The 20781-nt window shown below is 43.8% G+C and overlaps 1 protein-coding gene across 1 annotated transcript in view; it reads right to left on the bottom strand.

Moving 5' to 3' along the window:
• The window catches only part of LOC138962194 (androglobin-like), a 248118-nt gene that overhangs the window by 117841 nt on the left and 109496 nt on the right, over window positions 1-20781 (bottom strand). Inside the window, exons 3-4 of the mRNA XM_070333927.1 lie at window positions 622-721; window positions 227-277 (exon numbers count right to left, since the gene is read on the bottom strand). Of these exons, the coding sequence (XP_070190028.1) occupies window positions 227-277; window positions 622-721 (151 nt within the window). The remainder of the gene's footprint in view (window positions 1-226; window positions 278-621; window positions 722-20781) is intronic.

The following is a 20781-nucleotide window of genomic DNA, read 5'->3' as shown; positions in this document are numbered from 1 at the left end:
CCCCCCCTTCTCCTAGCACACCCAACCCACTGCCAACCTACCCTCTTTCCAGCCTTCTCTGGCTGTCAGAAAAGATCTGTGGGGCATTTACTGCTATCATTACTTGTCATTTCTTGCTTCTCCGTACAAGTTGATTTCTTTTCACTTCATTCAATCTTTTACATCCATTGGTCTCTATTTTTATGTTAAATCCATTACCAGCCAAATCATTAAGAAAATGAGTTACCACGGTAGGCGACTTTCCCTTCTTGTCCTCTTTTCCCTTGTGAGCAGCATCCTGAAAACAGACAAACATCAGACACGCTGCTCTGTTTGAACCAACACGAAAAGAAAAAAATATATATACAAATTATACAAGCACACACACACAGTACGACCTCCTAGTATACATTAATAGGTTCACAAGCTCGTGAAATATGACTTAAATCAGAACACGTTTCACATATATATATATATATAAATGTTACCTTCTTTTTCTTTAGTATCCTACAAAGCACTTCTACCAGAAGAATGCCAATTAATTTCATTTTTCTGTTGCTATATTTCTGGGCAGTTCTTCCTAACTTTGTCACAATTCAAAGACTACTCGGTTATCTGTTTTATTCAAAAAAGTTTTCTTACCCATTTTTCTGCATTAACATCGGCATCGTTCCACTCTGGCCAGATGGTCACTTTCTGTCGTTTGTCTTGACCCCCAGTAATAGCAGTTACACAAGCTGCTCTGAAAAGACAAACAGAATATGCCTCTGTAAACCTTCGCACAAAAGGCTCAACCCCAACAATCGCTGCACAGTACAGATGTTACCATTTTAGTAATTAGTATAAGGGTCATTCTCAGAAATGGTGGTCCAGTGAGAGTGAGTAGGGGTGACACATTTGAAATCATGAAAAAGTAAATTAAAATTATTTCTACCACGACTTTTTTCATCTGAATCTATACCTGAGACATTAAAGCATTGTTGTGTGTCAATAAAAATGGTTTCTATACGTTGGTGTTGTTTTTGTGTGCTTTTCGATTGCGAAGTTCGGCCGTTTCCGGATCGCCGAAGCGTTACACGACTTTCGTGATCAACAATTGTAGAGATTCTTATTAATCTCTCTTTCTACAAGTACTTACCAGTTCCATTTAACTTTGCATAAAACTCTTACTGAATAATTAGCATGGTATGCAAAGTTAAATGGAACTGGTAAGAACGTAGTAGAAATGTTCAGTTTCATGGCTAAATGCAAACATGCAAACACCAACAAATTACTGCAATCGACAGTCAGGAGTTCAGTCTTGGACGTAGCAACACATCTTTGCAAAACCTCACGCTGAATTTGAAGTTACGGGCTTCGAACAAAAAATTATGAATGTTGTAACGCATCTTATCCAGACTCGACGCGCGAACATCGGACAGCAATGTGCTCCATGACTTTGCCACATCACGGCTATTTTTAGCTCTTTGGCACACAGGAAGTTCGAACAAGAAAATAGTCCTTTGATTTTTGAATCACAGCCAAATATTCACAGAAAACACCAGAATCATATCATTTGCTGAAACTCATGGCGTCGTTTCCCGACCTACGTTACGACTGAAGATAGTTTTTACTTAATTGTCGAGCCTGCAAAGCTTTGTCACAAACTTACACACCGCGGATGGCGACAATGTAGTGTCGGAAGGATATCGAGTGCAAACAGTCTCTCAAAGCGCGAAGTTTAGCGGAACAAAGCAGCCAAGAAGTTTTCGTATCTTCTGATCGTCGATGTTCGACATTCATCAAGTACTTAAAATGGGTAATCTGAACGCAACAGAAACTTTCAACAAATACAGCAAACTCTGACGAATTGTGTTTTGTGTAGTTATTTTGGGTCAGACGGGTTTTGCCGGCAGGAAAGGCCAAAAGTGCAGATTCATGTCTGTCGCACAGGAACCGAAAGTGGTTCAAGCATTTCGTTTCTGTGTTACGACATTCACCTTAGTTTTGTTCCAAATGTCATTTTTTACCAATATTAGTTGAAGTCCTTACCTTTCATAACTAGAATGTGTTGGGTAGAACACAAAAATACTGCAGAACTAATAAAAAATGCACAAAGGATTGAAGGCTTAGGTGGTTTAAAGTTGGAATTTGGTTTCCATGTTACAACATTCATCACGTAAATACAACACATTAAAACGTCTCTTATTTAGCAACCAATTACTCTTTTTGTCTAATTTTTGCATTATTATGTATAGCAAACAATAGACTTCATAGTAAAAACAATTATTTTGTATTTCTTGACACTTTATTTTTTACTTTGTATGTAACACTTTGGACCACCATTTCTAACAAGAGGCGAAGCCTTCAAGGCTCACGTAAGAAATCGACAAACAGTAACACAAACTCAATCACTCCGTCACACATACACACACACACACACACACACACACAGTAAGCATAGGTGAAACTGTGCAAGAAAGCGAGACCCTGGATCTGCCAACTAGTCTCGGCCCGCTCACAATAACAATGACCGAGACTTTCAGTAATTCCTTTGCGTGACGTCTAACCCTCTTACGTCATAATGTGACGTCTTCAAATAGTTTCTATCACACACGTCAAACACTTTTGACCGAGACGTAATCATCTTATGCGAGCTTTATCCATAGACTCGGAAATGTTCAAGTTTCTATCTCACACACACACACACACACACACACACACACACACGCACGCACGCACGCACGCACGCACGCACAGACAGACAAAGTTTATCATCGCATAGGCTACACTTACGTGAGCCAAAAATGACCCTATATATATATATATATACACATCAATTATCATTAGTAGCAAGTGTCAGTTCAATTTCAAACTACCGTAACAATACACCCTGTGTGCTGCCCATAAAACTTTGCTGGCTACTACTTTAGACGTGAACATCAATAATACCGGTGAATACCGCGCTGTTATACTTATAGTCAATCTTACATCCATTTGAACAAAGATTGGGGTCGACAAGATTAACAACAGACGCCATGTTGTGTCCAAGAACGCTTTACATGCCTGTTAAGAACTTACTCTCTCGGAGTTGCCGAAGCAGAACCCACTCGGTTCCCCCCAGCGGCTTTCTTGCCTCCTTTAGCAGCCATATTCAGCTGTCTCTTCTACACAATTCTTCAAACAACAAGCATAGAAGCACTCCGGATCGCCGCCATCTCTGTTGCCAAGCCAAGCAAACTAGAAGTGACGCATGCGTGCAAAACATAGTTCATTGAAAGTATCAACGGGAACGTAAACGAATCGAAGGGTTTTATGAAATAAATGAATATTTAAAATCCAATGAACTTCTTACGGACGTTAAAGCACCGGCTGTAAGAAATTGTAAGCGTAAAACTGTCTACAAACAGAGAATCCAATGTCCTTTTTTGGACGAATAAGAAAAAAGACTGCGCCTGAAAATGTCTGCACAGAGCGCCTGTCATGAAGCGTGACGTCCGGAAAGGCGCGCTTTCAAGAAGGGATTGAATGGAGTATAAGAGCGATCGGCAACAAAGACTACCTGTGAAGAATTTACCCACCGAGGACGGTTATGCCAGCAGGCATTAGCAGCCAGTTGGGCTGTTCGAACGGCAAGCTAACCGTTTCAGTGGTACCTTGCTTGGGTCAAGAGACTCTTATTAGTTGGCCTTGATCACTCGAAGCTAGCGGCAGGACGCAGCCACTCAGGCTGTGATTGGCTAGTTATTATGACTATCGGTAAAACACTATCAAAACATCATCCGCTCGCAACCTGCAACACCCTTCTTGACAAGTGCCCTATTGAATGTGATCGAAAAGAGGGTTGTAATCTAAAAAAGGAACCGAAGAAAATGATCAAATAGGGTTAGGGTTCCGTCAACCGGAAAATACAGCCAATCACAGCCTGGCTGCGTACTGCCGCTAGCTTCACGTGGCCTGATCCCCTCACTGCCAAGGAAGGCAACGGGGCGTAAAATTAATGAGCATGTCGCGAAGGGCCGGTCGGTGTGACACGTAATGTTTACTCCACGAAAAATTTACTCCGGAGTAAAAATTTCGTACGAAATTCTTACTCCGAGTACACATTTCGTACGAGGAAAGAACTCCCCAATGCACGAAAAAATTACTCCGTCCACAAAATTTTTACTCCCCATTTTATTTACTTCCAGTAAAAATCCCGTTTGGTGAGCGTTCAAATGGAAGGGTGTTTGTACTGTGTGTAAAAGCCTGACAGTATCTGTGATGGTTTACGGGAGGCTTACTGTCCGGGCGTGATTTCCGGTATTGAATATTCATAACAGCCGTCCAGCACCAAAACGAGGCGCCATTGTTGTAGAGGAGCAAGTCCACGAAAATAAATTCTTTGAAAATTTCTCACGCTCGACAGAAAGCAGCCAGGATGTTCCCGTTCGGTGAGCGTTCAAATGGAAGTATGCTTGTTCTGTATATAGACGCTCGGGGAGCTCTGTGATGGCCAGTTACGGGAGGCTTACTGTGCCTTTAAGTGTTTCTCAATAAGCATCTCTACGTCTTTGTTTGCGTGCGTAAGTGCGTGCGTGCGTGTTTCTGTGTCGGTTTGTCTCACTGTGTGTATGTCTGTCATTTTGTCTGTCTGTGTGTTTATTTTTGTGTATGTGTCTTTGTGTGTGTCTGCGCCGTGCGTACGTGTGTGTGTTTGTTGTGTGTGTGTGTGTTTGTGCAGTGTGTGTAACTGTGTGTGTACGTGTGTGTGTGTGTGTGTGCGTGCGTGCGTGCGTGCGTGTGTGTGTGTATGTGTGCGTGCGTGCTTGCGTGCGTGCGTGCGTGCGTGCGTGCGTGCGTGCGTGTGTTTGTGTTAAAACATGCAAAACCCTTAATTCCGCGACCCAAACGGTCTACAACCAGACTCCCTACTATCATAGGTTTGAATTGTCTGACTTTTTCTCGACGGTAAAAGAATTATTTTGTGTCAGGGGCGGATCAGTTCATTTTATGGGGGGGGGGGGGGGTTCCAAAAGTAGCTTGCTAGGGGGGTCCGGGGGCATGCCCTCCCGGAACATTTTGAAACAAGGGCAAAGCCCATACGACTCACATGCTTGACCTTGACCTTTACATGACCTTGACCTCAAGGTCAAATAACTAAACCTAGCAATGACATCATACACTAAGAACTGCTTTACACATTTTTCCTACCAAAATACATGTGACTTTGACCCAAGGTCGAGGTCATCCAAAGTCATGCAAAACAAAGCTGTTAATTCAAGACATAGGAAGTACAATGGTGCTTATTGGCTCTTTCTACCATGAGATATGGTCACTTTTAGTGGTTCACTACCTTATTTTGGTCACATTTCATAAGGGTCAAAGTGACCTTGACCTTGATCATATGTGACCAAATGGTCCCATGATGAAAGCATAACATGTGCCCCACATAATTTTCAAGTTTGAAACAGTTATCTTCCATAGTTCAGGGTCAAGGTCACTTCAAAATATGTATACAATCCAACTTTAAAGGACCCTTGCGACCTTGACCTTGAAGCAAGGTCAACCAAACTGGTGTCCAAAGATAGGGCTTACATTGCCCGGTATAGCATACATAGCTAAGGTTGCCATTCTCGATAACTTCAGAAAAAAATGCAAAAATGTGAAAAATGGTCGTTTTTAAGACAACAATTACGGCCCCTGTGACCTTGAACTTGAAGTGAGGTCAAGTTGCCGCACATGTTTTTTGAGATCTTGTAACCATACACCATCAGGCCACATCAGGTGTTGATAGACTTAATAGTGTCCAAGAAATATCCAACGTTAAAGTTTTCCGGACGGACGCCGGGACGGACGGACGGACGGACGGACGGACGACTCGGGTGAGTACATAGACTCACTTTTGCTTCGCATGTGAGTCAAAAAAGGATGCAAAATGGTGCAATCTGGTGCATTCTGAGGATGATCATTACCAGTTTCAGGCAGCAGATTTTGTCACTGATTAATACCCCAAAAATTGTTTCAATTTTTGGGGGGGCTGGTGGGGGGGGGGGGGGGTTCCGGAAACCCCAGAACCCCCCCCCCCCCTCGTCCGCCCCTGTGTGTTGTAACATTACTAACAATGTTTGTCTTACAATCTGTCCATAAGTTTTATTCTCTAGATTAAAAAAAAGGAGAAAAAAAAAGACTTAAATAATTCTAACGTGATAACAAGGCTTCCAATCTATACCTGTACGTCCACGCGAAATATATTGTTTGACAAATGCTCGCCCTCTGTGCAGAGCACTTGGGGTGTTCCCATGCAATAAGCCTTCAATATATGTCTCTGGTGAGAGAGATGAGACACAGAGAGAGAGAGACGGAGAGAGAGAGAGAAAGCAACGAAAAGGCCACCCTGTTCAATCACGGGGTCAATGCCATCCACCTGGGACGGCCTATTTCAGTGTTTGCCGCTGCCGTCGAAAGCGCAAAACTATCAACACACTGGCTGAAACAAATTCGCAACCCTGCGCCAGGCTAGGACCAATTAATATACCCCCCCCCACCACCACCCTTCTTGAGGGCCTAACATTAACACTCGGAGGAAAAGAATTCGAAGAAATAGTACTAGTATCCCGGAACGCACACACACCGTGCACACACCGGCACACACAATCATGCTCACACACACACCCTGCTCGTTTGTGTACTACGTAATGTGAAGTCGTTCTCAAGACTAAATGACAAGCCTGTCACGTCAGTCATTGATGCACATGCCGACTGATTTGGAGACTGTAAGTGTACACTGAGTGGCTTCAAGATGTGGAACATTCGGCAGACCTTGGCCGCGAGGCAACATCACCCCGGCACCCACACCACGCCCCCATATATCCAACCGACTCTCATTCCATTTCTGAGGCATCCGACTCGAAACCCCAGTTGACCACTAATCAACTTGGCTTTCTCCCCAACTGAAACAGGCTCACTCACCACGCAGACCCGCCTGGTGAGTGCCGCCGGGGTGCCTATCCAGGCCGAGAGGCTGATCGAGGGGCCTACTTGATGTCTACGCACCATCCAAACACGACCTTACCACTCGAAAACAGCAATACACTGATCATGTACTCACATAGGAGTGGAAGAATGTGTGGGGCTGCCTCTGGAACCCGATCGGGGTTTGAGAAGCCCCAGTCCATCGGATTGGGAGCCCCGTCTGGACAGCGAGCCGTGTACAGGGCTCTTACGGCCGCAACTCTCCTCGGCCGTCACGGTCAAGGACGGGACAAAACTCAGATCTTTCTTGTTGCTCACTCGCTTTGCCATGACTGGGCGAGGACCAGAAGTAACAAAGCAGATCACTGCTTACTCTATTACCCTCGTTAAATAAATAATTGGCATTGTCATTGTCATTGTCATGTTTAATCCTCGGGTGTTAATTGAAAACTCGGTACTGAGTTCATACGGTGCAGTGATGTTCAGTGTTCGTGTTGAACTCAACTCTGGTAGAGACTGACACACGGTTGGTCAAGTTTTCCTCACAGTTTCTGAACTAATTCCGATTGTATTAATGGTTATCAAACTGCGATGACGAAATTAGCAACCGAGTGTTTTTCTAACGAAGTAGCACAATGTCATCCAAAAGTCATCTCAAACCCCGAACTGTAGCTCTTCTATTTTGATATCACATGCCTCTAAGTTCTTTGGCGAAGTTCACACAGGTAGAAATGACTGACAGAGAAGGTTGTGGTGAGCTTCGGTGAATACACACTTGACTACTCAGACCTTTGGTCAGTGGTGCCAGTGAGGACGTAAACTTCCAAGTTCATCATTGCCGTCATTTCTCTCATTGCCTATTCTGTACACAAATGCCAAGCGAGACTTTTCTCGAGGCAAATGCCTTGAGTCTCATGGGCTTTTAGAGGATTCCCATTTTACCAGTGCGCTAATGCTGAAAAATGACCCTCGGTTGTTATCATGTTCCTGTCAGGCTTTGTCGTGCTGTTGTTTTTACCGTGACTTCAAAACTTCTTCAGCTGTCAAAATGTTCTACCACACCCACAGACGTCTGATGTTGACATACAAATGAGTTGCTCTGACTCGTTCAGTGTCGCGAAAGTGAAGAGAAAAAGCGAAGACCAGGAATTTGAAATCAATTTTCCTCACGGTGTTTTCTGTCAAGTATCCAGGGCAGAAATGAAGGAAAGGCTGGAACATGAGGTATAAGCCGTTTGAAGACTGAGGTGACGATTGATTTACGCGTCTCCGGGCCAGGCCGGTGCAAGACCGACGATAGGATCAAGGTAAGCAGTCAAAGGTAGTCTTGGTTGCCTCTACCTCCCTATCACATCAATGTCTCCACGACCCGCCGGCTAGTGAGGAACAACAAGAGTGTCGGCGAGTACACGCGGTCTTATTCCACTGAGAATCAATCGCTGCATGCACAATGGGAGATCGATACACATCAAAGACTGATCCTCCTATTTGTTGGACGATCCTCTCTGTACGCTCTGTCCTTGTGTGTGTGTGTGGGGGGGGGGGGGGGAGACAAACGGCTAGTTCGGACAAAGTCAGCTCTATAACTTGTATCGAAGAAAATTTGTTGATAAACGCCAGTGGTAAATGTGGTTTGATTTTTTAAACCGCCTGATCAACCTCAGCGTTAGATTTATTCACAGGCTTTCAATATGTGTAAGTTCTAGCAATTTGGTTATTTTCAGAAGCTGCTACAGGTGAAGTACATCATACCTACAGCACAGATGGAAGAGACTTAGACAATATTTTACCCTCAAACCGGGGATATACACTGGCTGTCAACATTTCTCCTAGACAAGTGTTTTCAATATGGAACCTTTTAGCTGGTGTTACCTGATATTCAGACTTGGTCGTGGAACCATACCTGCTATTCATACTTGGTCGTTGGACTGAGTTTTCTTTCACATGAGATTACGTTGAATGTCTAACGAACCATTCTTCTTTCTTTTCCTGACACAAATAATGACATTCCTCTTAAAGAATGAGGATAATACAAAAGCCTCGCAGCGACGTTTGAGTCGAACGTTGAAATACGGAGCTTGTGGAAAAGCTATCACAATCCTTTGAAGAGTTCTCCCGAACTAAAATTTCAGTCAAAAGAAAGGCGCAACAGCACAGCGATGCACTGAAACATAAAGCTTGAACCTCCCATTCTTTAAAGACCGGTGTGCACTTTATGTAGTTGGGCCATAATCGAGAATATCCTCGCGCTCAAATTAATTGCTTTGTAAATGTTTGACTTTGGATTTGCAGGGGGCATTAGATATCAAAGTCAAAGCAGTTTCCCTACAACTTGATCTATCTTTCTTTAACTGAGCTTTTGCAGTTGTGATTAGGCACAATATTTCGGTGTGTGTGTGTGTGTGAGTCTGTGTGTGTGCGCGCGTTCGTGCTTGTGTGTGTGTGTGTGTGTATGTGTGTGTGTGTGTGTGTGTGTGTGTGTGTGTGTGTGTTGGTGTGTACTGTGTGTGTGTGAGCAGCAGGGGGGAGGGCTACTGTCCAGTATTTTTCAGTCTGCAATTTCTGTCTGGAAGGTACAATAGAAACGGATTGCGATGTACTGTGTTTTAAAACTCCTTCCCTTTCTAAAAGGACCTGATTTTCTGACAGGTTTTGTGGTCCAAATAGGTAGGTGCAACTGTATGCATGTTTCGTGAAACGAGGCCCTGGCTTTCATACGACCACAGGCAGCAAAATCGATGAAAAAGGATTAATCACTATTGAACCTTTCTGCACTTTTCCCTGGGAACGGCGCTGGTGAGTGTGCGCGAACTCTGGCCTCTCTGTAGCTTTTCATAGGGGTGAGATTTCAAGTTAAGAGACAGTGAACACCGAGTAAAGAAAGAGCTCAGATAGCATATATATATATATATGCAAGACGGTTTCTGCAGCTGATGGCTATAACAATTGGACTTTTTTCAAATTCATTATCACACAAAGATAGCAATCAAACAGTTAAGGACACAAGACTGCTTTTTTTACGTGGTCCCAGTAAATACAAAAGACGCTGATTTAAACAGAAATACATGTACACTGTATTATTGTTTTACATGACTAATTGACTATGAATCCCCATAAGGATAGAAAATAGCTTCATGTACACATGGTTACAATCTTCAGAAAACAATGCCGTTTGTCACTTGACTTCCCTTGGGTTCCACTCTGGTATAGATTCTACTGACGTACTTCAGTAACTCACACATTTCAAAACTGAAAGAAAAACAACCTGAAAACGACGTTTTTAAGTTTACCACCGCAGTGTAGTAATTATAGTAGTATACTAGCTGTACCCGTTTTGTTTTGTAAACCTTCAGTTATTTCCTGGAACAGTCCTTGATGAATGGTTATTTCTTTCCCACATCATAACAAGAAGGGCAAAGCCCATACGACTCACATGCTTGACCTTGACCTTTACATGACCTTGACCTTCAGGGTCAAGGTCAAATAACTAAACCTAGCAATGACATCATACACTAAGAACTGCTTTACACAAGGTCAAGGTCATCCAAGGTCATGCAACACAAAGCTGTTAATTCAAGACATAGGAAGTACAATATAAGATGTTTGATGGGTTGTTGACAGACCAGCTTTTTTGTCGGTCCGAGGGGGAGCATATCGTCTTTTGTTTCATATTTATTGACCAAGGCCGAAGGCCGCGGTCAATAAATATGAAACAAAAGTCGATATGCCCCCCGAGGACCGACAAAAAAGCTGGTCTGGCAATAAACCATCAAACATCGTTTTTGTCATCATTTTGGTGGTTCAACATTAAGTGAAAAATCAACACAGGGAGCCATGGTTTGAAACGCGAGTTCTGTTATTATAATGCATGTTCGGGGCCCCAGCACGTTGTTCAAAGCTGGCGTGCGAAAGCAACTTACTGTGTGTGATTTGAGTTTATAATGTTGAGACAAGTATGTCAGGTTTGAGGATGCGAAGTTCTGTAGGTTCCGACTACAAAGTGGTGTGTGAAACCAACAGCAAGCGCCTTTGAGACGATAGTGCCCACATGTTGCATTCGAGCGATGGGATTGTCGTATTTCAAACGAGGTGATTTGCTTGCACAGTCAGCGTTGACCATCTCACAACAGATCTGTTATGTGGATTATCGTGCGACGTTCGAGTCGGGGGCAAGGAATCGCAGGAAGCAAAGATGAGTCTTTTTTCATTGTCACCTTTCTTTCCGGTTGTTGGTGCATATAATATTGTGCGGACAAAATGATGCGACGGCGAGTGTTTTTTGCCTCCAAGATTTTGTGGTGTGGGTATTGTTTTGCTTGTTTCATACCCACACCAAAACCTGAAACACACCCCACCCCACCCTCCCTCACAATCAGTCCATGAACACAAACACTGACACACACAAATTAATGATCAAGTTACCCCCCCCCCCCAACCCTTCACTTGCACACCTGCAACGCAGACGATCATATTATTGATTAAATATTCATATAGGTCAGTGTTGGGCTTTTTGTTCTTGTTTGTGTTATTGCAGAATCGGTTTTCTCTTATTGCTACACGTGTCTCTTCATTACATTTCACCATCGCCCTACCATCCTGCCCCTCTCGGTATTCCACCCCTCGGTTTTCAGTGGTAAATATTAGTAATCGAATATTGAAGCTACGTTGAGTCAAAGGTCACAGAAGATTTGCTTCGTGCAGCACTGCACGAATTGGGTCAAAGGACACAAACGATTTGCGTCGTGCCGCGAAGGAAAGATAATCGCGATCTTGTTTCTCATTGCCTCTCTGTTTTTCATTAGACTTGTCATTCTGCTTGCTCGGCTTTGTCAGATGTCTTCATTTCTTGTTGCTATGTTCTTTGCTTTTTTATTATTATTTTTTTATTTGCGCGTAGTTTATCGATACAACGTCTTGTGCACGGGTCAAAATGTGTGTGTCAGGGGTCAATTGGTTTGACTTAAACTTACGTTCGTGTTTCTCCAAACAGAGATACACGCACTCCATGACTTTGTGAGAAGATAAAACATATCGATAGGTTTCATTTGTTTGCGATAAAGCATAAATGTATGACCTTTGATGAGGTAGTTTTGTTTTTTGTTTACATTTGCCAGTTTGCCAGTTCGTATTTGGAACTTGGCGAAGCAGTGTCGTCTGTTTAGGTCTGGGGAAACGCCAATGAAAAGAGCCGAAGAATCCTCGAGCGTTTCTATTGGGTTTGCTTTTGATTATCCATGTAATAGGGCTTCCTGCAACTATGGTAACCGGGGATTTATTCCCCGGGGAACATGAGATTTATTTCCCAGGTGCTTGTGAATGAAAACTCGTGAAAATGATGACAATGGTGCTTATTGGCTCTTTCTACCATGAGATATGGTCACTTTTAGTGGTTCACTACCTTATTTTGGTCACATTTCATAAGGGTCAAAGTGACCTTGACCTTGATCATATGTGACCAAATGTGTCTCATGATGAAAGCATAACATGTGCCCCACATAATTTTTAAGTTTGAAACAGTTATCTTCCATAGTTCAGGGTCAAGGTCACTTCAAAATATGTATACAATCCAACTTTGAAGAGCTCCTGTGACCTTGACCTTGAAGCAAGGTAAACCAAACTGGTATCAAAAGATGGGGCTTACTTTGCCCTATATATCATATATAGGTGAGGTATTCAATCTCAAAAACTTCAGAGAAAATGGGAAAAATGGGAAAAATAGCTGTTTTTTAGACAACATTTATGGCCCCTGCGACCTTGACCTTGAAGCAAGGTCAAGATGCTATGTATGTTTTTTGGGGCCTTGTCATCATACACCATCTTGCCAAATTTGGTACTGATAGACTGAATAGTGTCCAAGAAATATCCAACGTTAAAGTTTTCCGGACGGCCGGACGGACGGACGGACGGACGGACGGACGGACGGACGGACGGACAGACGACTCGGGTGAGTACATAGACTCACTTTTGCTTCGCATGTGAGTCAAAAATATACGCTTTTATTTTTAACATATGTTTTATTACACACACACACACACACACACACACACACACACACACACAAACACACACACACACACACACACAATCACTCGCAAAGAACATTCCTCCCACATACACACACACACACACACACATACACAAACACACACATACACTCACACATATACTCACAAAACACTTGCACGCCTGCAAACACGCATGCACACACACACACGCGCGCTCGTACGAACGCGCACGCACCCCACCCCCCTCCACTGACACACACTCGTCTGCACACCCGTAAATGACACGAACATAAATACTCGCGCGCGCGCGCTCGCGCTTTAGCATTCCAGACAACGCGAGACAGACATACACACATTTATAGAAAAAGAAGCAGCAGACACACAGATAAAGAACCCTGCAAATAATCTTTCTCCAGTGCTCGTTCATACATAAACAAGAAGGGCAAAGCCCATACGACTCACATGCTTTACACATTTTTCCTACCAAAATACATGTGACCTTGACCCAAGGTCAAGGTCATCCAAGGTCATGCAACACAAAGCTGTTAATTCAAGACATAGAAAGTACAATGGTGCTTATTGGCTCTTTCTACCATGAGATATGGTCACTTTTAGTGGTTCACTACCTTATTTTGGTCACATTTCATAAGGGTCAAAGTGACCTTGACCTTGATCATATGTGACCAAATGTGTCTCATGATGAAAGCATAACATGTGCCCCACATAATTTTTAAGTTTGAAACAGTTATCTTCCATAGTTCAGGGTCAAGGTCACTTCAAAATATGTATACAATCCAACTTTGAAGAGCTCCTGTGACCTTGACCTTGAAGCAAGGTAAACCAAACTGGTATCAAAAGATGGGGCTTACTTTGCCCTATATATCATATATAGGTGAGGTATTCAATCTCAAAAACTTCAGAGAAAATGTGAAAAATGTGAAAAATAGCTGTTTTTTAGACAACATTAATGGCCCCTGCGACCTTGACCTTGAAGCAAGGTCAAGATGCTATGTATGTTTTTTGGGGCCTTGTCATCATACACCATCTTGCCAAATTTGTTACTGATAGACTGAATAGTGTCCAAGAAATATCCAACGTTAAAGTTTTCCGGACGGACGTCCGGACGTCCGGACGGACGGACGGACGGACGGACGACTCGGGTGAGTACATAGACTCACTTTTGCTTCGCATGTGAGTCAATAATAAATTGACAGCTTGTTACACAAACATTCTTAAATCATACAAGAATTCTTTTTTCATCAAGACAAGATCAGTACAATTTGAAGTTTGAAAAAAGAAAAGCCCGGAAACGCCACGGTGTCACGCAAAACGTCTTTCTCGTAGCAGACGACGGTTCTGCATAGCCGTGCCAGTTCCTCAGAACAGTCAACCGCCACCGCTACAGTTCGTGTGACTCGCAGCCGTTTGTTGCGTTATTCAGAGGTACACAATAACGTGCTACAATGTATTGCAGATAAGCTTACAGCAAGTCGCATTGAAATCACAAACTGACAACTAAATTGTGATAAACAAGGAAACTGGATCACACGGGTTCACGGTGACTCAGGGGTAAGATAAACCACGTAAAAATAAATTCTTTGAAAATTGCTCGCTCGTTACGGAGGGCACCCAGGATGTTCTCAAGCGGTGAGTATTTAAATGAAAGTGTGTTTGTACTGTGTGTGTAAAAGCCTGACAGTGTCTGTGATGGTTTACGGGAGGCTGACTGTGCCTTTAAAGAAGCACTCCCAATAAACACGCTTGTTTCTTGTGCCTATGATGCGACACAGCTGCCGGTTGCTAGGGGCGAGCGTGCTATCATAATTGACAGCAAAGGGAGGAAAGCGAAAGAGCCAATCAACGAAAGGACGGGAGGGGGTAGTCGACAGTCTTGAAGCGGTTTGCGTCGCATAAAAAGAGGCATGATTTCTCAATAGGCAATTGGTTTAGCAGAGAGTGTTGTGTCGCCCAAGAAGTCATTGAGGAACTTCTTATCGATTTCTTTCGATCAGCCGATATAGGATCATGCATTTTATTAATAATTAGTAACAGAGAGAGAGAGAGAGAGAGAGAGAGAGAGAGAGAGAGAGAGAGAGAGAGAGAGAGAGAGAGAGAGAGAGAGAGAGAGAGGGGTTTATATAGAGAGAGAGAAAGAGAGAGAGCGTGTGTGTTTGTGTGTGTGTGTGTGATAAGTAAACTTATTTATCTGCATGTTCATTACACGCACTGCGATGTCTTTCAAGACAGACCGTCACAGGAATCAATTTCATATGAATTACCACCAAGGTCCAAACAACTCACACATTTTGACCTAAGGGCATATACTGCGCTACATTCGATCAACTTGGCAAACAAGACGGGATTGTTTCCCTTGCACCCTCTCTCTCTCTCTCTCTCTCTCTCTCTCTCTGAGACACAGTCACTCACTTTTGATTTATTGTTTTGTTTATGAAATTATGATGTTCTGCATAATATCCATTGTCTTGCAGAGTTGATGTACTATTGCATAGTATTCTTACTCTAATTGACTTGCAAATTTTTGCTTTGCACCTTGTCATGAACATGTATAAACTACAATGTTTCATATAATGCACGTATGTACATAAACTTATACTATTTTACTAATTATGTAAGTATTGTAGTAGTAGTTTTTATAGTAGATTTAGTCCCTCTTTAGGGCGAGGGCCAGATGCAAAAAAGTATACCAATGCTTATTCTGTTACCCTCGTAAAATAAAGAATTGTCATTGTCATTGTCATTGTCATTGTCTCTCTCTCTCTCTCTCTCTCTCTCTCTCTCTCTCTCTCTCTCTCTCTCTCTCTCTCTCTCTCTCTCTCTCTCTCTCTCTCTCTCTCTCTCTCTCTCTCTCTCTCTGCTAAATTCACCTGACCTCCTTACAACATACAAAATACACACGCAGGCTGGCTTCAATCTGGCAGCTCAAAACTAACTTTGTTTTAATGAAACATTGAAAGAAAATAAAACGGGCGACGAAGAATACACTCCGCCATTAGCGGGCTGTGTGCCAGTGTGTGCATCCATGAGTAAGTAAATGCGCACGTGTGTGTGTGTGTGTATGTGCAGAGAGACAGAGGGCGAGAGATAGAGAGGAAGAAAGTTAGAAAAACAGACAAGACAGACAGTATTAGTTACCCAGTTTTCCATCCAGTTTTGTTCGCCCGAGATGAGGCAGTTCTTTTGATTTTCAGTGAAATTGATTCTGTGCTGTGTGTTCCCTTTACAATGTCAGCCTTCGAGTTCATTTTCTTTCGTGCACTTCTGCTACAACCTTCAAACTAGTAATAAATGTGTGGTGTAAAATCCATTCTGGAGTGCTGACGCAAAGCATTATCTTATCCTCTTATCCTAATGTACTGATAGGCATGACGTCATATGAATGTAAAATACGTAATTTGTTTTTCCATCACGACGACACACCGAACGTGATGTCATTCACCGCGTGTGCTTGAGTTGCAAGTAATTTCACGACTTGAGTAGGGTTTGGGACATAGCGCATGGTGGCCGCCATGGTTAGTCTCGGCTTTCCCCTTTGATGGGTGACAACAAATAAGTTCAAGTCCTTTTTGACAATAATTAAAACATCCGACCCCGAAACTGATCGACTTCACTAATATTTTGCTAATATTGTGTCTGCTTTAATTTCAGAATGTGCTGAAACAAGTGTGACAAAAATTAAACAAATTAATCGGACACAGGGGCGGATCACATCATTTTAAGAGGGAGGGGGGGGGGGGGTGTCCAAATTTCTTTTAGGGACAGATCGACGACGCGAAGCGTTTAGTTAACCTCCTAGGGGGGTCCGGAAAATATTGATAAAAACAAGGAAAATGAAGCGATCTGGTGCAATCTGAGCAAAGAAACAACCCCTAATACACCTTCCAAAAAGTTAGATTTTCTTCTTCAGCGTTCCAGGATCAGGCCTCAGATTTCCAGTCTGGTATGGGTTATGAAGTTTGTGGTCGTGTCCAAGTCTTGTTTGGTGCCCCAGAGTTTTTCCCGCTAGAATCGCTTCATACGGCCATTGCTGTGTCCGTGCGTCTTGGTATAGGGGGCAGGACTGCAGGATGTGCTTTGGGGTCTGTGGGCCTGTATCACATGAGCAGTCAGGTGTGTGCGACACTCCAAGTTGATACAGATGAGCACGCAGTCGGCAGTGACCAGTCCGTAGTCTGAATATGGTGGTCTGCTGTTTACGTTGCAGGTGAGGCATCTGATCATCAGATGGGTGGCTGTGTTGTTCTTCCCAGAGTGTTCAGTACTGACGTTTGACCAGAGTTTTGGCCTCCTTGTAAGGGACTGACTGGTTTCCTTGCTCCAGTCTGCTGCCAGACTTGGCCAGTTTGTCCGCCTCTTCGTTTCCTGCCAGGCCACAGTGAGCAGGAATCCACTGAACTGTCACCCGTGTGCGCTGTGAGAGGTCACTCAGCATGCGCAGGGTGTCTCTTTCCAGCTGCTCAACGGGCGACTGCAGACTCTGGATGGCGGATCTGCAGTCTGTCAGGAAGACGATTAGTGAGGGCGGGTCATCTGTGCTGATCAGCCTGGCAGCTTCATGCAGAGCGGTGATTTCGACCCGGTAGTTCGATGACCGCCGTCCAGCAGGCATAGATCTTGAAAGTGTTCGCCCATCTGGATGGCGGATGAAGATCCCGCTACCTCTGTTCTTGATGGCTGCATCAGCAGACCCATCGGTGTAAGCATGAGTCCACTGTGAGGCGTTGTATTCCTCTTGCAGCAAACCCAGTGTGAGAGACCGGAGGATGTGGTCTGGCTGGTCTCCCTTTCTGGTCAATCCTGGGACATCCGTAGCGAAAAGCACGCCGTCCTGCTGAATGTTCCGTTCTTCGGCGTCTTGAAGTGGCTCGCGCTCTTCGGGAGTGCTTGGTAGGGCATCGCTGTGGATCCTCACCTGCCGTTTTGCCAGATGATTGAAGCTGCTTCTTTTCAGTCTATTCTTGGTTGGCTCCTTACAGATGTTGGTGAGCTGGGTTGGTGGGCAGTCTTTGTAGCTTTTCATGGTGGGTGAGAACTTTCTCGTCTCGTCTGGTGTCAAGGGAAGGGAGTCCTGTGGTGGATTCAAGGGTGTGTATGGGTGTGGTTTTCAGTCCTCCAGTGATGAGTCGCATGCCGGCGTTCTGTACTTTGGACAGCTTGCTGGTGTTGCTCTTTGTAGCTGTAGTCCAGACCGCTGATCCGTACTCCATCACCGGTCGGACGTTGCCCATGTACACCTGTCTGAGGATGCTGCTGCTGGCTCCCCATTTGGTGCCAACCAGTTTTTTCATGCTAGACAGTCGTCTTGTAGCCCTCCTCTCCATCTCCTGGATGTGGGGTTTCCAGGTCAGTCGTTTGTCCAGTTTGACTCCTAGATAGGTGGGAGTGTCTTCTTGTGGATTTAAGAAGATAAATTTGGATCAAAACAAGAAAAATCGACCGATCTGGTGCAACTTGAGCCAACAAATTACCCAATTACCTTCCAAAACGGTCATTTTGAAGACAAAGGCCGGCTCCTAAGGGGGTCGGGGACATGCCCCCCCCCCCCCCCCCCCGGACAATTTTGAAAAAAACAAGGGAAATGGAGCACTCTGATGCAATCTGAGCCATCATTCTTTTTTCAGGCGGGGCGGAAACCTCCTTGATCCGCCCCTGGGACAGACTTTCTGTTAGTGTTACAGAATGTTGAAAATAATGACATGCCAAGATTCAGATAGACGTGGGTTGGGTAGTTGAATGGGGTTTCTGCCCGATCAGTTACGACCACAGTATCTACTTTTGGAAGTAGTATTAATCCCTGGTTCACGCGTGTTGTAAAGATGTGTTTATTTTTACATTTAGTCAAGTTATGACTAAATGTTTTAACATGGACGGGGAATCGAGACGAGGGTCGTGGTGTGTGTGTGTGTGTGTGTGTGTGTGTGTGTGTGTCTGTGTGTGTGTGTGTGTGTGTGTGTGTGTGTGTGTGTGTGTGTGTGTGTGTGTGTGTGTGTAGAGCGTTTCCAAGAAAACTACTAGACCGATTATTATGAAATTTCACATGAGATATCCTGAGTATAATATCCTCAGACCTTTTTTCTTTTTTACGATAATTGTATTTGATGACGTCATATCCGACTTTTTGTAAAAGTTGAGGCAGCACTGTCACGCCCTCATTTTTTTAACTAAATTGATTGAAATTTTAGTTAAGCTATATTCGACAAAGGCCGGACTTTGGTATTGCATTTCACCTTGGAGGCTTAAAAATTAATTAATGAGTTTGGTCATTAAAAATCTGAAAATTGTAATTAAAATGATTTTTTTTTTTAAACGATCAAACATTAATTTCATCTTAATCTTCATCATTTACTGATTCCAAAAATATAAATATGTCATATTTGGATTAAAAACAAGCTCTGAAAATTAAAAATATGAAAATTATGATTAAAATTAAACTAACGAAATCGAGTTAAAAACAATTTAACGTATTCCTTGTCGGTTCCTGATTCCAAAAACATATAGATATGATATGTTTGGATTAAAAACAAGATCAGAAAGTTAAACAGAACAGAGATACAGAAAAGAGTGCTATCCTGCTCAGCGTAACTACTCCCGCGCTAGTCTGGCTTGTCAATTTCACTACCTTTCCCACGAGCGGTGGACTGACGATGCTACGAGTATACGATCTTGTTGAAGAAATGCAGTGCGTTCAGTTTCAATTTAATTCTGCGAGTTCGACGTCGACAGCTTGACTAAATGTTGTAGTTTCGCCTTTCGCGACTTGCTTTTCCCATATGGCCGGAAATAGCGTAATTACGTAACGTTTTCGTAGACTAAAATTAAATCAATTTCTCAATTGGCATGAAGAAATTTCGTGGAACTCAAAGACACATTCTCGAGCAGGGTCGCCAAAGTCACATATTAAAATGTGACAACTGTGGCCCAGCATCATTCGTGAGCGTCTTCACCTTGTACTGGAAAATGAGACTCTCCGGAATTCTGCTGCAACCTGGTGGCAGTGGGAAAATGTGGCCATCACGAATACCTCCACCCGGATGACGAAAGTCCGAAAAGAAGGCAGTTTTCAAGGCGTCGTTGAAGCTCTCCAGTCTGCCCTTGTTCCTTTCTCCCGTCATCTTTTCAACGCTAAATGGCAGTACGAGCAGTACTGCCACATCACCAGGACTGTTCCAAGGGAGTCTGTCATTTTGTGTATGGACTATGCAGAGAACTACACGGCCAAGCAACAGGATGCACCTCAAGGCTTTCACTGGAACAACACCCAGACTACAGTGCATCCTGTTGTTGCGACATACAAATGCAAGCAGGCTGGGGTGTGATCTGGTAATTACTGACTCCATATTGTTTGTGAGCGACGACCTCACTCACGATCACCATGGAGTGCAACACTATAAATGACAAAGACAGTGGAGATGCTGCTGGCAGAGAATCTATTTTTCACCCGAGTCATCGCATTCTCTGACGGCGCCCCCACCCAGTACAAGAACAGAATTGGGTTCGTTGATTGCAGCTTTGCACAGTCTGACATGGGCGTCAAGACGGAACGCCATTTCTTTGGCAGCAGGCATGGCAAAGGTCCCTGTGACCGAGAAACAGGGGTCATTAAAAAGTCGTTGAACAGAGCTGTTGCGGCAGGAAGGGCCGAGGTACCCTCACCGAAGACCTTCTCCGACTTTTGTACCAAGAGCTTGAGTCTTCCGCGTGCAGGAACGGATGAGCACAGCCACATCAAACGTCGGTTTGTGTATGTGCCTGCAGAAGATGTGAACAGGCACAGGCCAGAGCGGACAGGGACAAAGCCACTTAAGAACACCCAGAGACTTCACTGCGTGAAGAGAATGCAACCTTT

This window comes from Littorina saxatilis, linkage group LG3, assembly GCF_037325665.1.
Source record: "Littorina saxatilis isolate snail1 linkage group LG3, US_GU_Lsax_2.0, whole genome shotgun sequence".
NCBI classification, from domain to species: Eukaryota; Metazoa; Mollusca; class Gastropoda; order Littorinimorpha; family Littorinidae; genus Littorina; species Littorina saxatilis.
This window is presented reverse-complemented; position numbering and strand designations above follow the sequence as displayed.